General features: G+C 37.9%; 1 protein-coding gene across 6 annotated transcripts in view; it reads left to right on the plus strand.

Moving 5' to 3' along the window:
- Positions 1-24,411, plus strand: part of LOC141441617 (inactive dipeptidyl peptidase 10) — a 734,138-nt gene that overhangs the window by 353,666 nt on the left and 356,061 nt on the right. The window contains exons 1-2 of one of the 6 annotated variants that reach the window (XM_074106410.1): positions 8,719-9,103; positions 15,484-15,859. The exons of 3 other annotated variants lie outside the window; for them this stretch is intronic. In XM_074106410.1, the coding sequence (XP_073962511.1) occupies positions 15,797-15,859 (63 nt within the window). In that variant the 5' untranslated portion in view covers positions 8,719-9,103; positions 15,484-15,796. Of the gene's footprint in view, positions 1-8,718; positions 9,104-15,409; positions 15,860-24,411 lie in introns of those variants that run through there. 2 more of the 6 variants (XM_074106411.1, XM_074106409.1) reach the window with 2 other exon arrangements.

The following is a 24,411-nucleotide window of genomic DNA, read 5'->3' on the forward strand; positions in this document are numbered from 1 at the left end:
GATGACTGTTGAATAATACCTTCGAATGCCGAAGTAAATTGTACAACGTGTATTTTTTAACCGCAAATAATAAGGGTAATTACCTTATGAAACATAATTTTCCTCACACTTGCTCGTAAACAGTGTCGTAAAATGCAGGCTAACTTGGTTGCTTAATAAAACCCAAGGGGATTTATTTTGCGTATAACGCCTAAGGGCGTTATGAGTGGTTGCGTGTACTGCTGCTGGACGTGCACGTCGCACGGAGGTGCAACATAACACGCGCGACATGAATGACATGACAATTTTACTCGCAAACGTGATGCAAAAAAAGACGTCGCACGGGTGGCACTGGGATTATAGGTACGAACATCTATAACTCATTAAAGCCCTCAGTCTTCTACTTTGGGCTTCTAATAGAATCTCGTTCGTAATTCCTCACTTACTGCCCTTAAGACACAATGTACTATTCCCGCCTAAAAGGCCCCAATAAACATACTTTTTTTTAATTCGACTGGAGCAAACGAGCAAGTGGGTCTCCTGGTGGTAAGAGATCACCACCGCCCATAGACACCTGCAACAACCAGGGGGATTGCAGATGCGTTGCCAACCTAGAGGCCTAAGATGGGCTACCTCAAATGCCAGTAATTTCACCGGCAATTTCATTATTATTTATTAAAAAGTACATATTTTATCCTTCATAAAAAAATAGCAAGTACTTATCACAACACATGCTGAGTGGAGAACCTTTTTGGTATCCTGTCGTGTCACCAAGTAACTTTAGTGCTAGTTTTAGTCTTAGTTTTAGGTGGTACTTATGGAGGCAAAAGCTTTCTTTCTTTCTTTATAACTACTTTTTAAAAGTTTATTTCCTTTAAATATGGTATATAGATATGGGTGGTATATGGACTTAAATTGCATACTAAATAAATTATGATTGTTTTTTTTTTGAAGTCTTTTTGTATTTTTTATTTCAACTCCAAATTTGTTACTTTTACGGGTATCCCGTGAAACCATATAGAAACATAGTGCTGCTGCTTAAGTAGCATAGTAGAAATAAGCAACCTGAGATATGTATGCATAGGAAAAAATCCTGCCTAGATTCCTGTCCAGCAGTGGTGGTGTAGGGGTTATAGCACGCAGCACGGATTGCTGAGGACCTGGGTTCGATTCCCAGCGCTGGTCTCTTTTTCTGGTTTTTCTGTGCATCCATGTCTCAGTTTGTATTTTCGACAATAAATAAGCATTTATTCTGCAATTGCAGGCTATTTTTGTGGCACCAGCAGGGCTACTACGAAACTCGAAACACGAAGTTCATCTCGTGCGGTCCCTCTCGCTCTCGTATTAAATAGTGTAAGTGTCAGAGGGACCGCACGACACGAACTTCGAGTTTCGAGTTTCGTAGTAGCCCTGCTGCTACAACACACGATCGTAATAGTAGATAATACGATAACATACCGCGATGTATAAGGCAGTTGTTACACCCTGATTGCGTATTAATAATGCATCATCCAATTTTGGTGTCGCCTCGTTAACATAAATCTATTTTGTTAAACCAACCTCATTAATTTGTTGGTTTGCAGTTATAATAACTTAACCAGGTAGCACCCGCGGCTCTGCCTCAGTTTCAGAACGTATCCTGTAAATTTCGAATTTTCTATCTAGGCATTATTTCTATTTGGATATCGATTAGGTCATAAACAAAAATTTTTACCATAAAACACGGTATCTATAATGAATAAAATGCATTGTATTTTATATTCTCTAATCAAAACGTCCAGGTTCGATTCCCGAACTGAATACAAGTTTTTTTTAAATGTATCAATGCAGTTTTTCTTCTTTCTAAAATCGATGACGTGATTCCTAAGAACTGCAGTTGATCTTCGTATCTTCGTATGAGTTATAGTTCACCTTCCCATACTGACCAATATGAATTTTACAGCCTGTATACACGTCCATACAATTAAATTTATTTGCAGGTGTGTGTATTCCTCACAGGCAAACGCTTTCAAAGGAATCCATGATCCTCTACCTACTTGAGAGACCATGATACGTACTGCAGGTAAACAACTGATTACGCGGTGACGTGTGGCACGGCGTCAAACGCTATGGCGGGTCACCGCAATAACGCATGAACGTTTGACCAATGACTGCTCAAGATTTTACCTGCGCAAGTACCGTAAACTGCTTCAACTTTGCCCTCTAGCCCCAACATTGCCTGATTCGATTTAGAGTCGATAACTTAGCACCCTTTAGGTTTTTAAACTTTTGTCTCCCCGTAATAATAATTCTTATGTTTAAAAACTATAAGAGTCCTTAGTTATTGACTCTAAATCAACTCAGGCAATGTTGGGGCCAGAGGGCAAAGTTGAAGCAGTTTACGGTACTGCTTTATTATTGGCTAAAATGCTTTCGCGTGTAGCAAAAGAATTCTTACTGCGCGGGTACGTCGTCGTTACTTGTATTTATAGTACAACTGTACCAATTTTATAAAACATAGCCTTATCGTTGTGTCAAGCTCGCACCCCGCTGCGTCCAATATCGCTATTATTTACATTCTTGAGTCAGTCTGTCTGTCACATCGAGGTATCTCGAGTATTTGTTCGGATTTGTAACAGTGATCCGACGTCATCCAACTGAGTTTAGATCGTATTTGCTTTGGGGTTCCACGTCTTGAAAGATGAGCCGCAGTAGTCTAGCGGTGTGTACATGGCTTTACAGGGTCGATGTGTTCATAACCTAATCAACAAAAAGTTGGAAGACCCCCGACTTTGTCACTTCAAAGTTCAATATCTCAAAAACAGCTGAACCGATTTTGATGAAACATGTCTAAGAACTATTGCTAGAAAACCTGCTATCAATTAAAAAAACCACACTCAAATCGGCCCACCTGTTTAATAGCTACGGTGCCACAGACAGACAGGGTGACACACTCACAGACATACAGACACACATAGCGGTCAAACTCATAACACCCCTCTTTTTGCGTCGGAGGTTAAAAAGGTATCTTTTCACGTCAGTTAAGCACACAAACCCCATTCACTTAGAAGGCCGCAGTCGTCGTGCGGTAATGACGTGTTTCCGTACCGCCAGGGCGGGATTAGCGCTTGTGCAAAAACTACTATTTCGTTCTTGCATTATTATGGGATTTTTCGATTCAGTGATTTGTTTGCGAAATATTAAACTTTAAAGTGCAAATTTTCATTAAAATCGAGCGCCCCCCCCCTCTAAAATCTAAACCGGTGGGTGGAAATTTAAAAAAAATTCAGGATGGTATTAAATATATCAAACTTTCAAGGAAAACTATAACTGCTAAGTTTGCTTGAGAATTATTAGTACGAGTAGTTTATGAATAGCAGCCTAAGCTATAAATATATATAACTTGGAAGATTCCGTATAAAATACGAAAACCTTACAAAAATATTACTTAATTTTTTCGTAACGGCTACGGAACTCTATTTTGGCCGTGTCCGACGCGCTCTTGGCCGGTTTTATTTGTATGAGGCATCCCGCCTTTTGGCAGAATTATTTTTTCTACTATAAAATTATTTTCATCCATTAAATAGGTGAATGCAGGTCGTTCTTATACGTATCCTCTATTAGGTGACTTGTCGCCTATCATGAGAATTGCGATAAAGTATGTGCCAAGTCCATCCCTGCGATGGCCTACAAGGCCTCCCCACTGCTTTTAACGCATTGTGAACCACCTAAAACTGTACCTTTATCGGCGATCCTATTGTGAATGAAACTATCTACGAGAACCAAGTGACGTAAAAAGATTTTAAGTATCAAAATATTACATTAGAATCCTTTCTTTACCGTGGTACCATCAAAAAGTACCATTGATGGTACTACGGTGTTTTTTTGCCACAGTACCATTGATGGTACCGCAGAATAACCCTTTAGGTCACTAATTAAAATTATGATTTTATAGGGTGCCAATTCACTAAAAGTCAGTTCCTTCATGAGTCATCTCCTAAGCATGCTAGTAGTAAACATATTGCAAAAAAAATCTAAGAAAGTATATCACCGATATGACCAAAAGGTGAACATTCAAAAGGAATATAATATATTGGAGCGTTTTGACAGCTCGGGTTTGTTAGATAATTTTCACGACGCGGTTTTTTCACTATCGCAAATTTATTTTTCGTCTTTTTCATGTATCGTTTTATAATGGTACGCGCTTATTTTTTTGCTTATTTTACCAGTACATTATTTTATCAGTCGCATACATTTTCAGCAGCATTAGGCAAACCACGCCTAATGTCGACGGAGCACCGCTTCGCGGGGCTTCTGTTATTGGGTGGTCTGCCTTTCGGGCATCTGAAGATACCCAACGAACCTAACCTTCCTATTAATGTGTAATAATACTAATAATGTGAACATTAAGGGGTAACGATTACTTAGAAATTCTAAGTTAGAATAATGATTTCGAGTAAAAATTTTATAACAAAAAATTGAACCGACTACAAAAACCATGAAAATAATTTTCTACCAGTCTGAAGTCGGTCGGTGCCTCAGCAAGAGCCAGCAGCGTCGCCCATGGGGTCACCTGCAACACCAGGAGAGTCACAAGTGCGTTGCTGGCCTTTTATTTAGGTAGGAGTAGGTACGCTCTTTTCTTGAAGGCTAAAACTAAACTAAACGGTATCTACCTATCTATCTATCTAATCTAATACCTTTAAACGAGCAATTCTTGTATATATATTTCGGGGATCTCGGAAACGGCTCCAACGATTTCGATGAAATTTGGTATGTAGGGGTTTTCGGGGATGAAAAATCGATCTTGCTAAACGCTGGTTACCGAGTTTTAGCCCGAGCGGAGCTCGGTCGCCCAGGTACTTACTAATTAAACGGATCAACTCACGCTTATAGCCAGGAACGGTCAGCTTAGTTTCAATCAGGCAGGTGGTAGGACCTCGTGCAAGGTCCGGCCGGATTGCTACCACCATCTTGCTCGCAATCCTGCCGTGAAGCAGCAGTGCTTGCGCTGTTATGTTTCGGCGTGGAGAGTAAGACAGCCGGTGCAATCACTGGCACTTGAGGTATCCATCTTAGGCCTCTAGGTTGGCAACGCATTTTCAATACCCCTGGTGTTGCAGATGTTTATGGGCGGTGGTGATCTCTTACCATCAGGAGACCCACTTGCTCGCTTGCCATCCCGTAGAATAAAAAAAAAAAAATCTTTTCGAAAAATATTTTTCATTGATTGTGTTAAGTAATAACATCTAAATTATTAAAAAACATATTAGATTATTCATGATATAATAGAAGGACACTCCTCAAACGAATTAGAAATTGGTCTATTGGTTATTGGTCTATTGGTCCTGTCTTGACGGCTTAGTCCCTAAATAACTAGCATAGTTCTTGTTTAAAACTATTCTAAATAGCCCTGACTGAAGGCTAAAACTTCAGGTCCAACTAGATTGCCAACCTTACCGACATAGCATGGCTTAATGAGGGTAGGTTTGGGAATATCTTTATATTACTGCCATAGAGCTAGATTGGCTATTTCAAGCTGCTATATAAATGTATAACTAGAAATGAACGTAGGTTGTGAGACTTGGCTAGATTTTATAGGGACAGACTACACATACGAGACGAAACTTGATAAATGTTGTTTGGTTTCAGTGTGTATCTGGTAGAAGATTATGCAGCATAATGAGATGAGATTAGATTTTCAAAATTGTTGGATCGACATAACATAGAGTATATATACAAAGGTTATATTAAATAACTGAAAGAAAGAAAGGACAGAAATAAAGAAAATACATTTGTTATTCACAACACAAGACACAACAATAGTATTAAGTACAAATAGACAACTTCAAAACAACCACCAACCACGCCACGCTCAGTTTGCTCAGAATCAAGAGTAGAATCGATTACACTATGTTTTAAATCAGGTTGTGTTTGTGTTTTTAAATCCCTTTTTTATTGTGCCCAGTCTAAAAGCAGCGACTGGTACAGGCGCCAGTTAATTATTTTTCATCACACTTGCTCGTAAACAGTGTCGTAACATGCAGGCTACCTTGGTTGCAACCCCCCAAATAAAACCCTCGACCTTAATGTGCTTGTCATGAAACCCGTGGTCGGTAAATGAGTCATTGTCCGTACACATTGTCTTGTCATGAAGCCCAAGGTCGGTAAATGAGTCGGTGCCCGTACTGATGGTGCTGCGCGCGCTGCAGCAGGACCACATGGACCACATGCACACGCACGTTGCGGCGCATGCCGAGGGAGGTAGAGGGCAACGTTGCCAAAAGCACAGCCTAAGGTATCGCCAATATTTGGAAGAATTACATTTTTTCTTTTACAAATATAAAAATTTTACTTGCAAATGTGATGAAAAACATTGTATGTCGCACGGGCGGTAGAATTACGAACATCGACTCATTAAAGCCCTCAGTCTTCGACTCGGGCTTCTAATAGACGCTCGTTCGTAATTCCTTATTTACCGCCCTCAAGACACAATGTACTATTAAATCAGGTTGTGTTTGTGTTTTTAAATCCCTTTTTTATTGTGCCCAGTCTGAAAGTTCCGACTGCAACAGGCGCCAGTTAATTATTTTAGCGAGGTTATACTATTTCGATAATTTAATACTGGCAGGTTTTCTATCATTGTGTGATTTTCTCAAGATTTTCTTCTAAAAACGTCGAAGCTGTCTGACAAAAACAAATCATGAGTGTAGATTTAGAAATTAAATAAAATTACTGACTTAGCAAAACACACCAATATCTTTTAAAATAATGAAAATATTTATAAATAAATTGAAGCAACTTACTTGAAATGAAAAAATATTTTTGGGGTGTCTGCGGTTTACAGTTATTTAATTAACACCTTGTATATGTCGCTTACTACGACGTGTTTCGAACTAGAGTTGACTTTAGTAATTTTTTTAACCCTAGGATTCATAGAGCAAAGGAATACCCAAGTAATAATTAATTAATTTAAAAAATCTAGCTCAATTTTTTATTGTTTTAAATAGATTTAGAAAATTTCCTATATAACTCAGAAGCAGCGCGAAAGGTCACATCCTCGTCATCCGTCTGGTAAACCGAGCTAAGCTCGCACGCGACCACGACAACTAGATTAGTTTGTTTTGCACTCGGACAGCTTAGGTACGAGTAGGTCACGGCCAGCAATACCTAGGTATTATATTTTTTAACTTCAACGCAAAAAGAGGGGTTCTTTTTGACATTCATGTCTGTCTGTGGCTTGGTAGGTCTTAGCTTATACAGATGGTCAATTTTGATGCAGTTTTTTTATGTGAAAGTGAACTCACTTTCCCTGTGGTGCTTTTTATTGATGTTTCAGTAAAATCGGTTCAGCCGTTTTTGAGATATTTAACCTTGAAATGTCGGGGGTTTCTCAAGTTTTAGAATAGAATAGAATAAATTTATTTGGTGTAAAATAAGTATGTATGTACATTAAATCTTAATCTGAAATATAACAGACAGATATAATATATATAAAGTTGGTTAGGTTTATTGTAAAAAAAAGTCATCTAAATCAATAATATCTACTACTGCAAATATAAATTATTTGATGGTGTTAACAATGGATACTCAAAACAGTCAAAAAATCTAAACGAACGATTGTCTTGCTCTGATGATGAATTCTAGTTTAGTTCGAAACGCGTCAGCGTAATGTGATGATGATGTGTGTGCTCTTACTTAGAGGCGGAGGAGCTGCATTAACACCTATGTTGTATAGACGTAGCTACCGTAAGGTCGCGGGTGAGCAAAGAAATCCTATCCTACTAATACGAAAGTTTGTGAGTGAGTGAGTGAGTGAACAAACATTTGTTACTCCTTAGAATTCTCTTCCATCCAGCCGTGAATAAAAACGGCACTTGTCAGTTTATCTTATAACATAGTATGTTTAAACAACAACACGCTCAAAAGCTCTGGGAGAGCTTCAAAAGCTTACTGACTTAAGCTCGTTCAAAATATCCATGAATTTTCATAGCGGAAGATAGCGGACAATGTTAATTTCTTGGCAACTCAGACTTGTGGTATTTTAAGTTAAAATAAAGTATTATTCCAAGCATGTTTTTTTAAACTTTTGTAATTTTCTCTCAAAATCTCAATTAGGTATACTGTAAACGAGAAAGTCGGATGAATTAAAAACAGTTATTTTGCTTACCTGCAACCTTACGACATCCACGTCAAAATACAAATATTTTTATTGCAACAAATGTGTGTTGATGCAGGCCATGCAGCTCCTCCACCTCCACGCTGTAGAACACGCATCACACAAACCTATCTATCACCACCACCGCTCGACACTGACTGGTTTCGTACTCAATCAAAGTTCATCATCATCTTAGGTCGCCGGTAAAGTTTAATGTATGATTTAGTCAAATGTGACCTTTTGTGACCTTAATTCGCAAATTTAAATAATTAATGTCACATAAAATCGCGAGGCTAACAAACGACGATTTAATTAAGTCAAAATTAATTAAAAACGTACAAAAATGCCGAAGAAAAAAACAAACAAAGAAGCGTGAAACCAATAATGCCCTAAGCGGAATCCTTAAAAATGCCAACAAAATTGCTACATAGGAGTAGCATCGGAAAAGCAATGTTCAAACCTTTAATTCAATCGGGTGTAATCCAACAAGTCGCCCGATCTGTCGCCTGACAAATCCCTAGACTAGTCGACACATCCTTTGCGGAATTCGAGTTGCCATGCCAAGCCAAGCTGCCCAAGCTCAGTTGATACCGCGACGTCGAACGAACCGGTCGCTCCCCACCCCTTCCTTCCAAAAACAAAACAAAACAACAAAAACAATCGAACAAAAACAACTTTACCAAAAACAATGGAATTGACATTTCCAAATTTGAAATCTACAGGTGGGCGCGAGCACGCGGTCTCGCCGCTTTAATCGCATTATGAGTTCTATTAACGCGTAATTAGGTTGTTTTTAGCATTGCTAATTATGTATTGAATGAAAATTGTTTTAGTGGACTTGTTGTAGCTAGAGAAAAACGATTACAATTAAAATTGCTTAGTAAGCGTGGCCTAAATTTAGTAAGCTGTGATAATATTAAGTTTAAAATTAAATTGTTGTGTTCCTGTTTAAAGCATATCTAAGTGTTATAATGTTATAATTTTAAGGTTGGTTGTTAATATAGGTGCGTAATAATGTCAAGTGCGAGCCGTTATTAAATTTTAAAGGGTTCTTAAGGTGCCGCCGGGTAATGAAAGGTAAACAATATAAAGAGCGACCATTATGCTTACCTACTATCCTACTAACAAGATTAATATCTTGACCTTCAGGGGCTTAACAAATTTTAATTGGAGATGTATCTAAGTAAGTACAGTTACCATCATTAATATCTGCCACAGCGGAGCGTGCAAAAATTTCTGACACGTCCTTCCGGCCTTAGAAAAGAGTCGTATCAGATATGCACGCTTGTTGCGTGAGATATTGGTGCTGGTGACTTTACATGTGCTTTGTAATTTTGCGATTTATTTATATTATGGTTCAGGATTTCTAAACAGTTTAATTTAAATGTTACTTAGGTAGAGAGCTTCAGTCAAGGAAACTGAATCATGTACCAAGGTGGAACCTAATATCATGTTGACATTTGCCGAAGAAATTGTAATGAAATTGTTTACGAAAAGGTTGTGGAACTGGTACGTAGGTGATTCAGTTTCCTTACTTATTCACACATTTTTAGAAAATTTCAAAACTATATAAAATAAAAATAAAAATACAAATTAAAACAAAAAATTACAAATTAAAACAAAACAATAACTGACTTATGTAGGCAATGGGTGCCAGTCTCAGCTTTTGCTAGATTGGTGGTATATACCCAGCGCTGATTTTCAGACTGGCCCCTTTGTATTGTGGCCACGTATTGTAATCAAATAAAGCCGTTGAAATTGTTAGGAATTGAAAAAAACCTTTAAATGAACATTTCTAACCAAAAAGTCTAAATAAGTAACAAATTTGTACGGAAACGGTGCGTGACTCCGATTCACACTTGACTGGTCTTTTTATAGATATATAGCCGTTGAATGAATGACAAAAGTAAAGACACATTTGTGAGACATGATATTAATTACTTAGCATAACAGAAAGCGCTCTTTTGAAGATCATTCGCATTTCTAAGCCGGCAACAGAGGGGCTACGGGCTACGAAATTCGAAAATCCAAGTTCGTATCGTACCGTCCCTCTCACTCCCGTTTTAAATAATATAAGTTCCAGCGGAACGGTAAGACACAAAGTCCGAATTTTGCACTTCGTAGTAAATAGGCAGCTTTGGCTGCGTTGGCCGCTTGACGGATGTTTTGAAAGCTCCCGGAGGGTTTTGCCACAGTATAAAAAACCGGCCAAGAGCATCGGACATGCCCAAAATAGGGTTCCGTAGCCATTACGAAAAAATTTGGTAATATTTTTCTGAATATTTCGTATTTTATACGGACTCTTCCAAGTTTAGGTATATTTTATACCTTAGGCTGCTATTTACTCATTAACTACTAATAATTCTCAAGCAAACTTAGCCGTTATAGTTTCCTTGAAAGTTTGATATACTTACTACCATCCTGATTTTTTTCAAATTTTTCCACCCACCGGTTTAGATTTTAGAGGGGGGGGGGCGCTCGATTTTAATGAAAATTTGCACTTTAAAGTTTAATATTTCGCAAAAAAATCACTGAATCGAAAAATCGTCGTAGCAAACCACTATTGGTTTTAAAAGACCTATCCAACGATCCCCACACTATAGGGTTCAATGAGAAAAAAAAAAAACGCACTTTACGTCTATGGGAGGTAACCTAAAAAATGATATTTTTTTAAAATTTTTTGTTGTACCATTTTGTCGGCATAGTTTATCCGTGCAAAATTACAGCTTTCTAGCATTGATAGTCCCTGAGCAAAGCCGCGGACGGACAGACAGACAGACAGACAGACATGGCGAAACTATAAGGGTTCCGTTTTTGCCATTTTGGCTCCGGAACCCTAAAAAGGAGCACTATATCGTCTCGGCAGCGTCCTTGATATAAAAAACATACGCCGGCTTGGTACGCAAACGCGCGATAGTGCTGCCTACTAACTTTTTCGACTGGATGGCAAACGAGCAAGTGGGTCTCCTGATGGTAAAAGATCACTACCGCCCATAAACATCTGCAACACCAATGTTTCGTCGAGAGACGTGAGATTCTTTCGGAACTAACCGCTCACCCAGACAAGAGATGTCGCTGCTAAGCAATCAAATTATGTCAAAAGTAACAAATTTGGGTTGAAATAAAAAATACAAAAATACTCCAAACCCAATCATTTTAACGCCAATGTATATCTGTCTGTTAGCACAGTAGCTCTCAAACGAATAGGTCGTTTTCGATGCGATTTGCCACGTTTGAATGGGATAATTGTTAACTTTCATATTTTGAACATGAAAGTACTGTGCGTGAGACTCAATCCTAAGTGTTCCGTTTTTGCCATTTTGGCTCCGGAACCCTAAAAAGGAGCAGTATACCGTCTCGGCAGCGTCCTTGATATAAAAACATACGCCGGCTCGGTACGCAAACGCGCGATAGTGCTGCCTACTAACTTATTCGACTGGATGGCAAACGAGCAAGTGGGTCTCCTGATGGTCCTCTCACCACCGCCCATTAACCTCTGCAACACCAGGGGTATAGCAGACGCGTTACCAACCTAGAGGCCTAAGATGGGATACCTCACGTGCCAGTAATTTCACTGGCTGTCTTACTCTCCACGCCGAAACACAACAGTGCAAGCACTGCTGGTTCACGGCAGGATTAGCGAGCAAGATGGTGGTAGCAATCCGGGCGGACCTTGCACAAGGTCCTACCACCTGCAAAATATATTGGTTGCCAATTATAACCAATATAAAATATCCCTGGCTGAATTTTTTGACGTATTTCTGATGTATAACGTCAATATCACTCGTCAAGTGTGTGGATTATACAATATGACTTTTAATTTTTTTCAATGTCTGTAAACTTATATTAAGTAGATTTTTTTTTCGATTTGGTCGAAAAGTTAATTACCAGGTTGTTTCTATCAATGAACTGAGCCATTTGTCAGAGAAATCTCTAAAAACACTATGTAGTTCGTACTATATACTTTTATTATATACAGTACTGCTACTTGTAGCGTGACCAGCCACAAATTGCTTTATGTAAATTTGAATATAAATCTACGTGAATCGGAACGTAAGTTGTGAATATTGGAGTTCCGCTGGGCTGTAATATTTTACAAAAAAAGATAAGTTTGTGTTGTCGGGAAAATCGGAAACTCGTATGAGTAGCTTTTACCCGCGGCTTCGCTCGCGAGTGCTATTAAGTCTGGCAGTACTATTGAAGTACTTTACACTTAATTGTTAAGATCCAGTGGAAATATCAGGAAAAATTAGCTTTTGTCCAGAGATCCAACTATCTACTCTACATAATTTCATCCACATTGTTGCAGCTGTTTTAACGTGAACAAGTAACAGAAAATACACATGCGCACGCAAACAATTGATTAAAAAAAATAGGAAAGAATATAAAAAATGTTGTATTTTCAGGAGAAAGAATATGTTGTCATAACTTTTTATTTGACATTAATCAACATCATCATTCCATCCTATAACGTCCCAATGCTGAGCACAGGCCTCCTCTCAGAATGAGAGGGCTTGGGTCGGAGTTCCCACGCGGGCCCAGTACGGATTGGGAACTTCACACACACCATTGAATTGCTTCGCAGGGCTGTGCAGGTTTCCTCACGATGTTTTCCTTCACCGTAAAGCTCGTGGTAAATTTCAGATATATGTAATTTCGCACGTGAACATAGAAAAACTCAGAGGTGCGAGCCGGGAATTGAACCAACGAACCTTTGCTTGAAAGTCGAAAGGTCAAACCAGTAAGCCACCACGGCTTCTTGGTATTTGACATTGTCAATACATAATGTATACGTACAGTCAGCGTCATATACTACGTAGCAGTCAAGATCACCAAATACTTGGAAACATCCAAATAGTCGTTAACATTGACCCAATCAAGGCGATCAAATTGCTCAGGACATCCATCGCGTTTAAATAAATCGGAGCACGCACATCACCACTAGTAGCGTAGCAGCCATAATATCCAAAAGTATGGGACACACTAGAAAACTGAGCTTTATATAAAAGGTTTAAGTTTAATCTCGTGTTGAGTGCGAATTAACACGTCAGATTCTACTTTTTGTTTTTGACAATCACCGAAAAGAGTACCAACTTGTCAGTGATCGTTCCGTCTCTTTCATTTGGAGCCTGACGGCTTTTTTCACATTTTTATTTACATTGTCAGAATTCCGGATTAACGGATTTCCTTTTAATATGGCTTGAATTGGCCAGTATAATTACATTATAAAAGAGTTTTTATTTAATGAAAAAGGTAATGACATGTGCATTTTGCACCAAGAGACTGAAAATGGAACACCGTTCACATTATATTAAAGAGGACTAGCTAACTGGATCATTGGACCTTACACGGTATGTAATAAAGTCAAGTTTCCTGCGGTGTCCCATACTTTTGGATACTTTGGCTGCTACGGTATAATGTCGGCTTGAATGTTATAAAGTATTTGGCGACGTGCGTGCTCCACTATATTTGTACACGATGGATGTCTCGAACAATTTGACCGCTTTGACTGATTCACTGGTAATGATCATTTTGTATGTTTCCAAGTATTTGGTGATCTTGACTGCTACGTACTATATGACGATGACTGTACAAGTACACAACTTTCAAATCAAGTCATCACTTTCGTCGATCGGAATAATTTATTGTATTTATTTATTTAAGATAAGACAAAATAATACAAAATAATGGACCCATTCTGCGTACTCGTATATATAACTGGAATAACGCCATTTTAAAATGAATAAGTACCTACATTAAATTAATTTTAATTTAATACAGACGTTAGTGAAAATAATTGTCGAAATAGTTACCTACAAACGTATTCTTTTTAACCGAGTGCAAAAAAGGAGGAGACAAAGTACACAATAATAATCATTAATTTGTTCGCTGTAAATATGGCGCTTAATAGGTGTTAATGTAAGTACATAAGTAGCTGAACAGGGAGGGAACAAATGTAAAGTTATAACCTTAGAACATGGCCTACCAATCCCTACAAGCTATATTTAATACAAAAAAAACAGCAATAATAGATGGCACTACTATTAACATTTGTAAATTATAAAATGTGAATAAGTCGAATTAAGTAGAAATATCCTTAGTGTCTCACTAGATGGCAATACGTATCGTGTTATTTGTGTTCTCACTTTTTTTATTTTTATTTATTTGACTGGATGGCAAACGAGCAAATGGGTCTCCTGATGGTAAGAGATCACCACCGCCCATAAACATCTGCAACACCAGGGGTATTGCAGACGCGTTGCCAACCTAGAGGCCTAAGATGGGATACCTCACGTGCCAGTAATTTCACCGGCTGTCTTACTCTCCACGCCGAAACACAACAGTGCAAGCACTGCTGCTTCACGGCAGGATTAGCGAGCAAGATGGTGGTAGCAATCCGGGCGGACCTTGCACAAGGTCCCACCACCTGCAAACACTGGTGCCATCTATTGGAAAATCGAAGGAAAGAAAAATAGCCAGTTGAATAGCCAGTATTAGGGTGATACCATTTGCTTGTACTAGGTGGTGTCTCTGTTATATATGTACTCTGTGCCTTAGAAATATGAAATGTCAACTCTGGATCACAATGCTGCTAAACCGTGTATCACAGAAATAGATAGATGTATTTATTTATTACCTTTTGAAAAAATATATATTATAAACACATGTCAGGTATAAGAAATTCACAAAAGGATCGTCCAATGTATACAAAAAATATAAATAGAATTTACAATGTTAAATAATGATGATAATAAATTAAGGTAAAAACAAGAACATAAATCTATGAACTAAAATAATTTCCTTGCTCACCCGCGACCTTACGATAGCTAAGCTTATGCAAAATATGCGTGTTCATGCAGTTCCTCCACCTCCACACTGTAAGAACACTCACAAATCACACAAACCCATCTATCACCACCACCACACTACACTGACGCGTTTCGATTCGAACTCAACTCTCACTCTGAAGATGAGTTCTGGTACGCATATTTTGCATAAGCTTAGCTATCCTAAGGTCGCGGGTGAGCAAGGAAATTATTTTAGTTCATTGATATGGACCTCCGCACAGTAACGCCTGATTCAATAAATTACATAAATCTATGTCAAATTTATGAAATACGGTTATCAATTAAACAAACAATAAAATAATGAAAATGTCAATGCAATAAAATTAAACATAAAATTAAAAATTAGTTCACAAAACTGTGAAAAATGTCAACCGAACGAATAAAACATACAGCATGCATTATCGGTTACAAAAAAAAATACACGACTCGCACTTGACATTTCCGTGCTTGACAGCAATATTGAATCCTACAGTTAATCTAATAGAAGCATTTTGTTATTTATTTGATTTATAACATCAGATAACAACGCAGAAACAAATTGTGATTTCAGAATTGAAATTCATCGTAAAAATACTTAAGTGCTGTGACTCAGACCTTAATACAGTGCCTAGACGTAGGAAAATGTCCATTTTAAAACTAGTTGAACTTATCATTCATTAAGTAGATAGATAATAAAAACATAGCTAGAGAAAACAATTTGTAACTGTGCCAATTTAAGCTACTGTGGTCGCAAAACTTAGTGACTCCATTTCAATTTAAGTGACAGTTTCAACGGTTTAAAAATAGTGACAGCTTTTCAAGTGATTTTTGTTTGTGTGTGTGAAGTGCCACCATGAATACAGTGCAAAGTACTGGAGGGCATGGAGGCTCCATGAAAAAGGACTCCAAGCATGACGTAAGTATCATGCAGATGTTCTTGAGCTCCGACTTCTGGCCGGAGGCTGTGGTGTCCCGTCGTTTTAGGGTAGCGAGGAAGACAACTTTCAAAAATCCCTAATTAGTTTATTACAAGATTTTATTTAGTTTCACCTGTCCCGTTGTCTGTCTGTCTATCTGTCTGTCTGTCTGCCTGTCTGTAATTAAATCTTGCAAGTTAAATTTGACCAACTTCTAGTAGTCAGATTGACTTGAAATTTGGAATACTTATGTAAATCGCGTGACATTACAATAATCTAGTAGTGACATCCTGGTAGTCCAGCCAGGATTGTCTCCGCAGGACGGAACATTTCAACGGTTAATAGCATTGACTTGAAATTTGGTATGCAAATGTAGTTTGGGTTACAATGCAAGTACAGTCGACAAAAAGAAGAGTCAGCAAAAAGCTTGTATTAAAAATAAAAGAATATTGTTAGGTTATTTTGTATGTAATTTTTGTGTATTTTGTATGCGTCTTTTTGTGTACCTATTATTTTTTGTTGACAAATAAGTAAATGCCGTGAAGCAGCAGTGCTAGCACTGTTGTGTTTTGGCGTTGAGAGTAAGACAGCCGGTGAAATTACTGGCACTTGACAGACGGACGGACAAACAGACAAACAGACAGACAGACGGCAGAGTCTCAGTAATAGGGTTCCGTTGACACCCTTTGGGTACAGAACCCTAAAAAACATATGAACAATCAATGTTAACAAAATATGTGAACATACCTACTCGTATTTTTTTTTATCTGTCTCTTTCTAAAACCCTTTTTTCCCTGTGCGGTAGGTATGGCGCTACTTGCATGTGACGTCACACGCTACTCAAAGTCAAATTTTTGTTTCTGTCTAATCTAGAAGTTCTCATAAGTCACAAGTTTTGTAATTTTGATTATTTCATCATATTGATAGTTCTTCCTTTATTGAATAAATAATAAATTGAATTTGTACTTTACATAAGTAGAACAGTGATAACGCAGACATGCTTTTTTTTAAATTGTCTAATTGAGTGTTATTATCTAATCGAAAAATTATTTATTGAACAAAAATTTTGCATTTTGCAATTTTATACAATAATCAAAAAATAAAGGAATAAACAAATTACAAAAAAGGTACTACCAATCCACAACAAGTTTCGTCAAGTAACTTAAACTAGAAACAATACTACTATTATTAAATGAGAGCGTTATTATGATGCTCCTGAGAGGAAGGGCTACGAAATAGCCCGAAACATGTCGAGCTAAACTCGGTATAAGACACAGAGTTATAATATAATTTAATATGAGTGAGTCTCACGGTAGTTTCATGTTCAAAATACTACTATTGTCTAATTTGTAATGCGAGTGTTCTATAACTTTTTACGAATAGTGATAAAATGATTTTATTTCTATTTTGAAATAATTACGAATTCGCGGCAAAATCGCCTTGCTTTTAGGTCAATATCGCCAGTATGATAAGGATCTAAATAAAAAAGTGGCATTACAATCTCATTACGTAAATTTTATTGAGTAATAAAAATCGACGGAAGTTTTCGTCATCAAATCGAGCCGGAGCCGTCGCAAGAGCCGTCATGTGCATACGAGGCGCCAGCGCAAGCTCTCCTGGAAATATTGGAATGATAAATGGATAAAAAATGGATATTCGACCAAAAAATTTACCACACTAAGGTTCAATGTCATTTGTAGCGCTTAAAACGTCAAAGCCTATTTTCATTCACAATTCAATATGACAATGAGCCTTAGCAGTCGGCGTGATTGAATTGTATATTCATGCAAAATTAGTTTTCTTGTACTAACGGTCTCTGAGCTTACCCGCGGACAGACAGACAGACAGACGGACGGACAGACATGGCGAAACTATAAGGGTTCCTAGTTGACCATGGAACCCTTAAAAGGCTGTTAGGGTGTCCGAAGTTGTAAGTTATTTAATTAACACCACAGAATTAACACCTTGTATGTGTGCGGAAAGCACAAGACCGGTCTGAGAGGAGAGCCTTGGGGGAGGCTATGTCCAGCAGTGGACGTCTTTCAGCCGACATGATGTTGATGATGTGTGCGCTTCCAATCCGTACTGAAAATTGTGGCCCGAGCCCTTCGGCCACTTTGGAAACCAAAGGTTCGACACCAGTTTAGAAAACAGAATTATTTTTCTTTTTCGGAAACCTGGTTTCGAATGAAGAAAAATAATTCTGTTTTCGGTTACCCATACAGAACATAGAATCTTCTTTTGAAACTCAATCACAAATTTAAATTTCCCAATTTTAAACGACACAGAAACATAGGTAGGTTTAGGTTATGTTAAGTTTACATCGGCCACGCTCACGCGGAGCTCCGTCAATCTGTGTCGATTCTGATTGAAAAAAAAAACACTACTGTGAAAATAAGCTTCAGTAAAAAAACAGAAGTCGATCCCTGATCATAGTTTCATGCAAGAACAAAAAATGTTCGTTCGTAACTTTCTGGTATCGTATAAGAAAAAAATAGTTTTCTTTCGAAACTAGGTTTCCGAAAAAGAAAAAAAACTGTTTTCTAAACTGGTTGCGACCCTTTGGTTTCCAATGGCCGAAGGGGCCCGAGCCTTCTTAATCTGAGAGGAGACCTGTGCCCAACAGTGGGACTTGTATAGGGTGGGTTGAAGTGTATGTTCACGCTAAAGCAGTGGACTTACGTGCAGTTATTGCTGTATGTCACATTTCTGACGGAACACACAGGGCTGTACTCCTCAGTGCACAAACAACGGCGCCCTGCAACCATCGCCGCAGCTCCAACAAAAAATATTACCAAAAAACCTAGAAATAGACGCGTTTAAATTACACGTTTATTTATAAATTATAATAATAGGCTACTAATTCTATATATTCCGTCAGATAAGTTATCAAGAAATCTCCATCATGCATACTAATATTTTAAATGCGAAAGTGTGTGTGTTTGTATGTTTGTCCGTCTTTCACGTCGAAACGAAGCCACGAATCGACGTGATTTTCGGCATAGAGATAGTTTATAGGTCAGAGAGTGACATAGGCTACTTACAGAACAGCGCGCGATAACCGAATTATTTACTAAACATTACAAATCAGTACAATAAGTTACTAATTCTTCATTTTAATTAATTAGTCACCTTAATAAATTAGAGATATAAAAAAAAAATCTTAACAAAAACACTTACCAAATAAAAATCTCATGTTGATTTTATATTTTATAAGCAGTTCAAAAAAAAGAATGGCCTGGGTTTAATTCTGCGAATGTCTGTAAAAAAAATACTTTTTGCCTTTTATATATAAGTCTGTTAAAACATTTGTTCAGGTGCAAGATTAATGTTGTCAGTGTATCATATAAAAAAACATACGATATACGCGCAACCGCAACTAATTCACGTTGAGGTGGTGCCATACAATAAACATGGGTGGATCTGTTGTATATTTTAAAATTATATATATATTTTTTTTATAAAACGGTGGAATTACTGATAAGCGCGAGTAAGTATCAGGTTAACGCATTCACTGCCACCGACGCACATATGCGTTTTAGGAACTCCGCCCAGTGCCGCTGTCATAATTATTCATACATTTGAACGCACATGTGCGTCGGTGGCACTTGTGGAAGTCAGATGGCAGTGAATGCGTTAAAAAAATCCGGGCACTGGGCAGAATAGTAAATATTTCGTTGAGTTTCTCGAATAACTTAATATTTTACGGACGTTTGGGCCAAGTAGGTACGATGCGGAGGAGTAATGATTACTTGTTTTATTTATTTAATTGCACGTAATATTAATTCTCTAATAAGTTGAAATCTTATTTAAAGTTAAGACCATTTTATGCCCTTAACGAATATTTTGCTAAAATATTTGCACTGATTCGTGGTAAATGCTTGCTTTGTCTATATGTAACTCATCTACCTATACTTATTTCATCCGTACTTTATTGTATTTAATTTAATTTTTGATTGCGTACGTACATTATTGTATTTTCTGGTAGTCCAAAGATTTTGTAAATTATAATTGTACCTCTTTTGACATTATTAATAATATTTATGAGAAGTGTAAAGATGTGTAGTGACTTATAATGAACAATTAGAATAGAATGAATACTTTCCATTTGTCAGATTTCGGGCACGGAACCCTAAAAAAGTTTATTAATGATAACAAGGTGTTTATTGAGTTAAAAAAAATGAGACAGCTGAACCAACAGTAGAATAGTAGGTATAATTTGTAATGGGGCTGAGAACATTGTTTTCATAACAAGTCCAATTTCAGTCACTTGTCGTGATCGGATTGACTTAAATAAATACGGGACAATTTACACAAACTGAACTGCAATTGCTCCCAAAGTAAATGAGATTATTGAAATCATTTACTTTAAAGAAAAAAGTAAAACCGAAACGCAAAAAAAATAAAAAAGTACTTAACAAAAAATGGAACAGACCACAAAACCCTTGAAAATATTTTTCTAGGTACCTACTAGCTCGAAGTCGGTGACTCAGCACGACCCAGCACAACACGACAGATTAATGTAAATGCTGCTTTAGATTGTAGACAACGCCGCTTATGTACCTTGTCACGATGCACATAGGCGATCGCTGACATCTTAGTTAGCTCAGCTCAAGCTAGATGGCGCTTTCCTCTATAAGGAATCTCTGAGCAGATTGGCGGACGAACTCTAGAGGTCGCCACCGTAGTTTTCTCTTGACTTATTTATTTACGTAATAATATGTATTTAATATTTATTTATTATCTACTTATTTATTTATAAAAGTAGGCATTTTATTACACTCATTTACTACACGAGTTTGTACGACTAAATATATCTATAACCAACTCACCCTTGACCGTTTTTGTCGGCCAAGGGGGGTGCTGTCGATCAGCTGTGACCGGGGGAATTCTAACTGTAATATTCTCGCCCTTAAAAGCTGAAGCACAGCTGTAAAACAGACATTCAACAGCTCACACTACACTAAACAGCTCTCTCGAAAGCTCCATACGCCCAGACTTGGGCACCTCCGTACGGCTTCAACTTCCACACCTCCGTACGGCTTAAACTTCCAAACCTTCGTACGGCTTACAAGCTCCGTACGACTACAGCTTTCTCCGCTCTGCACGGCTACAACTTTCAAAGCTCCGTTCGGCTACAGCTCTCACGGCTCAGGCGGCTCCTTTACGCCCTAACCTGACACTAAGCCCTGACGGCCTTAACTTCCGGAGTACTGCACATCCTTCCTGGCTCGTCCAAGACCCTGATCGTTCCGGCGTGGAACACTTGTCCAGGCTGCTCGTCCTGCCGCCCTAAGGCCCCTTTTGACCTCGGCACCGACGACCACTCAGCTGGACCAGGCCCCCTGCTGTGGCCAGCCTCTTCGCTCCGGGTTCTTCTCTCCGACTCCAGGGAAGTGTAGGCCAGTGAGACCGAATAATCAGAACCACCTCTCAATAAAATCGCTTGAACTTACTACCTGAGATTCTCGTAATACTTTTACTTTTAATTTTGTCAAACTAGGCCTGTTATTTTTTGTCTTCAATTTTTAATTAAATAATTATTAAAAAGTCTTATTGTTTTACTCAAAGAATAACTTACTAGGCCTCCTTTAAGGTCAAACCTCCCTCAAGAGGTCTGCCCTTGACAACCTACTCCCCGTAAACCGGCGCGAACCGGTTTAAATCGGCTTAAACCCGCTGCAGCCGGTTATTTGATTTGAATTCTTTCTATTTGCAAAGTTTAAAGGAGAGATTGCGAAGTCTTATTTTGTTGCAAAAAATGTGGAAGCTATTAATTGAATCAGAGTTTACTTTGTTTAAACCATTTTTCTGCCGGGTGCCCATACAGATTCAACAATTGTACATTTTACTGCTGGGCATAGACCTCTCCAAATAGGCTGTAGTTTGTAGTTCCCACACGGTCCTAGCGCGGATCAGGAAGGTTTAACCAGGTCGTCCATCTATCTCATTGGTCTCGTCTATTATGGTTAGAACTAAAATCAAATGATGAAATTAATATAGTTTCAGATATAAATTACTTTATGACAAATGGAAATTATAGAAAACGATACATTATGACAAATAAAATTCGGGTAAACAATGGAGAATCTTTAAAAAGAATATTCCCAATTCAAAAGTAGGAGATTGACCGCGAACCAACAAATCTACTTGAGAGACCAAACCAATGTATCATCAGCATATTAGGTACATAACCTAATCAGCAAAAGTTGGAAAACCCCCGACTTTGTCACTTCAAAGTTCACTATCTCAAAAACGGCTAAATCGATTTTGATGAAACATGTCTAAAAACCATCGCTAGAAAACTTTATTTCAAATAAAAAAAAAACGCATTCAAATCGGTCTACCCGCTTAAGAGCTACGATGCCACAGACAGACAGACAGACAGACACAGCGGTCAAACTTATAACACACCTCTTTTTGCGCCGGGGGTTTAAAAAGCCTTTTTCACACTGGTCGTTATTCATACCAGTGCCCTTAGTGTAAGTTTTCGGTCACAAAATACGTCTCGATCGCGTTCGCGTTAAAATCTCAATTTGTATGGAAACACGAACATTGCAAACGTTCCGCTAGAGGCGCTGTTCGTGTTTGCATACAAATTGAGATTTTAACGCGAACGCGATCGAGACGTAATTTGTAACCGAAAACTTACACTAAGGGCACAGAACACGAGGCAATTCGTTTACATTTTGCACACTCGGTGCGTGTGAGCGACGACTTATTTATGGCTATGTTCCCGTATGTTGTTGGCATGTGTAGAATATGCGTTTTTAAAAGGCTTTATTTACATACAACGGCAAATATGGCGTCTGATATGTATGTTTAGGCCGGATAGGTAAATATTGTGACGGGAAGATATAGTTATTTTTTGGGTCCGTCCGACTCGGAACTCTTTTAATACCTCTACACTGTCCGTCTGTCTGTTTTTAACCCCCGACGCAAAAAGAGGGGTGTTATAAGTTTGACCGCTGTGTGTGTCTGTCTATCTGTCTTTCTGTGTCTGTCTGTGGCACCGTAGCTCTTAAACGGGTGAACTGATTTGAATGCAGTTTTTTTATTCGAAAGCAAGTTTTTAGCGATTCTCAGATAATTATGTTTTATCTAAATCGGTTCAGTCGTTTTTGTGATATTGAACATTGAAGTGACAATGTCGGGGGTCTTCAAATTTTTGTTGGTTAGGTTAGGTTATAATATCTGTCTTTTACAGGGCTGTGGTAGGGCTGTGCTTGACAACTGAGAACTATAATAAATAAAAAAACTAAAATTAGACTTCTACTGCCGCTAAAATTACAAATTAATTTAGAAAATTATTGAGCAGTTCCCAGCCGATTAAAAGAAAACACACATTTTAAATAATATTTGCCTTAACTATACAAACATTTTACCTACATTTGGCTTTATCAGATTAGGAATTTAAACTTTTTATGAAAAAGCAAAAGGCCAACCGTTTCCTGTAAAAACATCCTTTCATAGGCTTAAAAAGCGTTATTTTTCTCAAAAATATGATATCTTCTGTGCTAAAATCAGCAGAGACAATTTCGAAATGTCCCAGCCATCACATAAATCAAAATGACGTGTATGCCTGTATATTTATCATCGTTATCCCTAACGCGTCTTTTGAGAGCTTAGGTCAGCTTAAGTTAAGGGTTAATTAAACTTGATAATTAAATATTTATGTTATAGCTGTGTGAGACCCAGTAAGGGTATACATGTCTAACACTTAGTTAAATTTAATAATCCTACTAATATTATAAACTCGCTGCTGCCCGCGGCTTCGCCCCCGTTCCAGTTTTTAATTTTGTTCAACACAAACGTCAAGACATGACGATAAAGAATACAGAAAAAAGTTGTCAAATTTGGTGCAGTCGTTCGGAAGTTATGCGCGTACATTACATTTCGGCGATTCATTTTTAGGGTTCCGTAGTAGTGCTAACGGTCTCTCAGCTTAACCGGTCTGTCTACGGCTAAGCTCAGAGACCGTTAGTACTGGAAAGCTGTAATTTGGCATAAATATACATAATTATTATCAGTCATAAAAAAAATTTTTTTAGGGTAAACGAAAAATGGGGTGTTTTTTTTTTCTCGACTAGCCCTATAGTGTGGGGTATCTTTGGATAGGTCTTTTAAAACCATTTTGGAGGTCGCCCAGACGATTTTTCGGTTTGGTGATCTTTTGCGAAATATTCAACTTGAAAGTGCAAATTTTCATTAAAATCGAGCGTGCGTCCCCCCGGCCTCTAAAATCTAAACTGTTGGGTGGAGAAATTCAGGATGGTAGTAGGATATCATATTTCGAAGAAAAACTTGGAAGATTCCGTATACAATACGAAATCCTTAGAAAAATATTATACTTCATTTTTTCGTAATGGCTACGGAACCCTATCTTGGGTGTGTCCGACACGCTCTTGGCCGGTTTTTGTTTATATAGAAGAAGATGGAGGTTAAATGTCTCTACCCACTATATCGTATCATACCATGACCTTAGGAGCGTGTTAGGCAAAAATATATTCTCTGTACTTTCAAAAAAAAAGTATGATAGTATGCCCACTAG

Source organism: Choristoneura fumiferana, chromosome 24 (assembly GCF_025370935.1).
Source record: "Choristoneura fumiferana chromosome 24, NRCan_CFum_1, whole genome shotgun sequence".
In the NCBI taxonomy this organism is placed as follows: Eukaryota; Metazoa; Arthropoda; class Insecta; order Lepidoptera; family Tortricidae; genus Choristoneura; species Choristoneura fumiferana.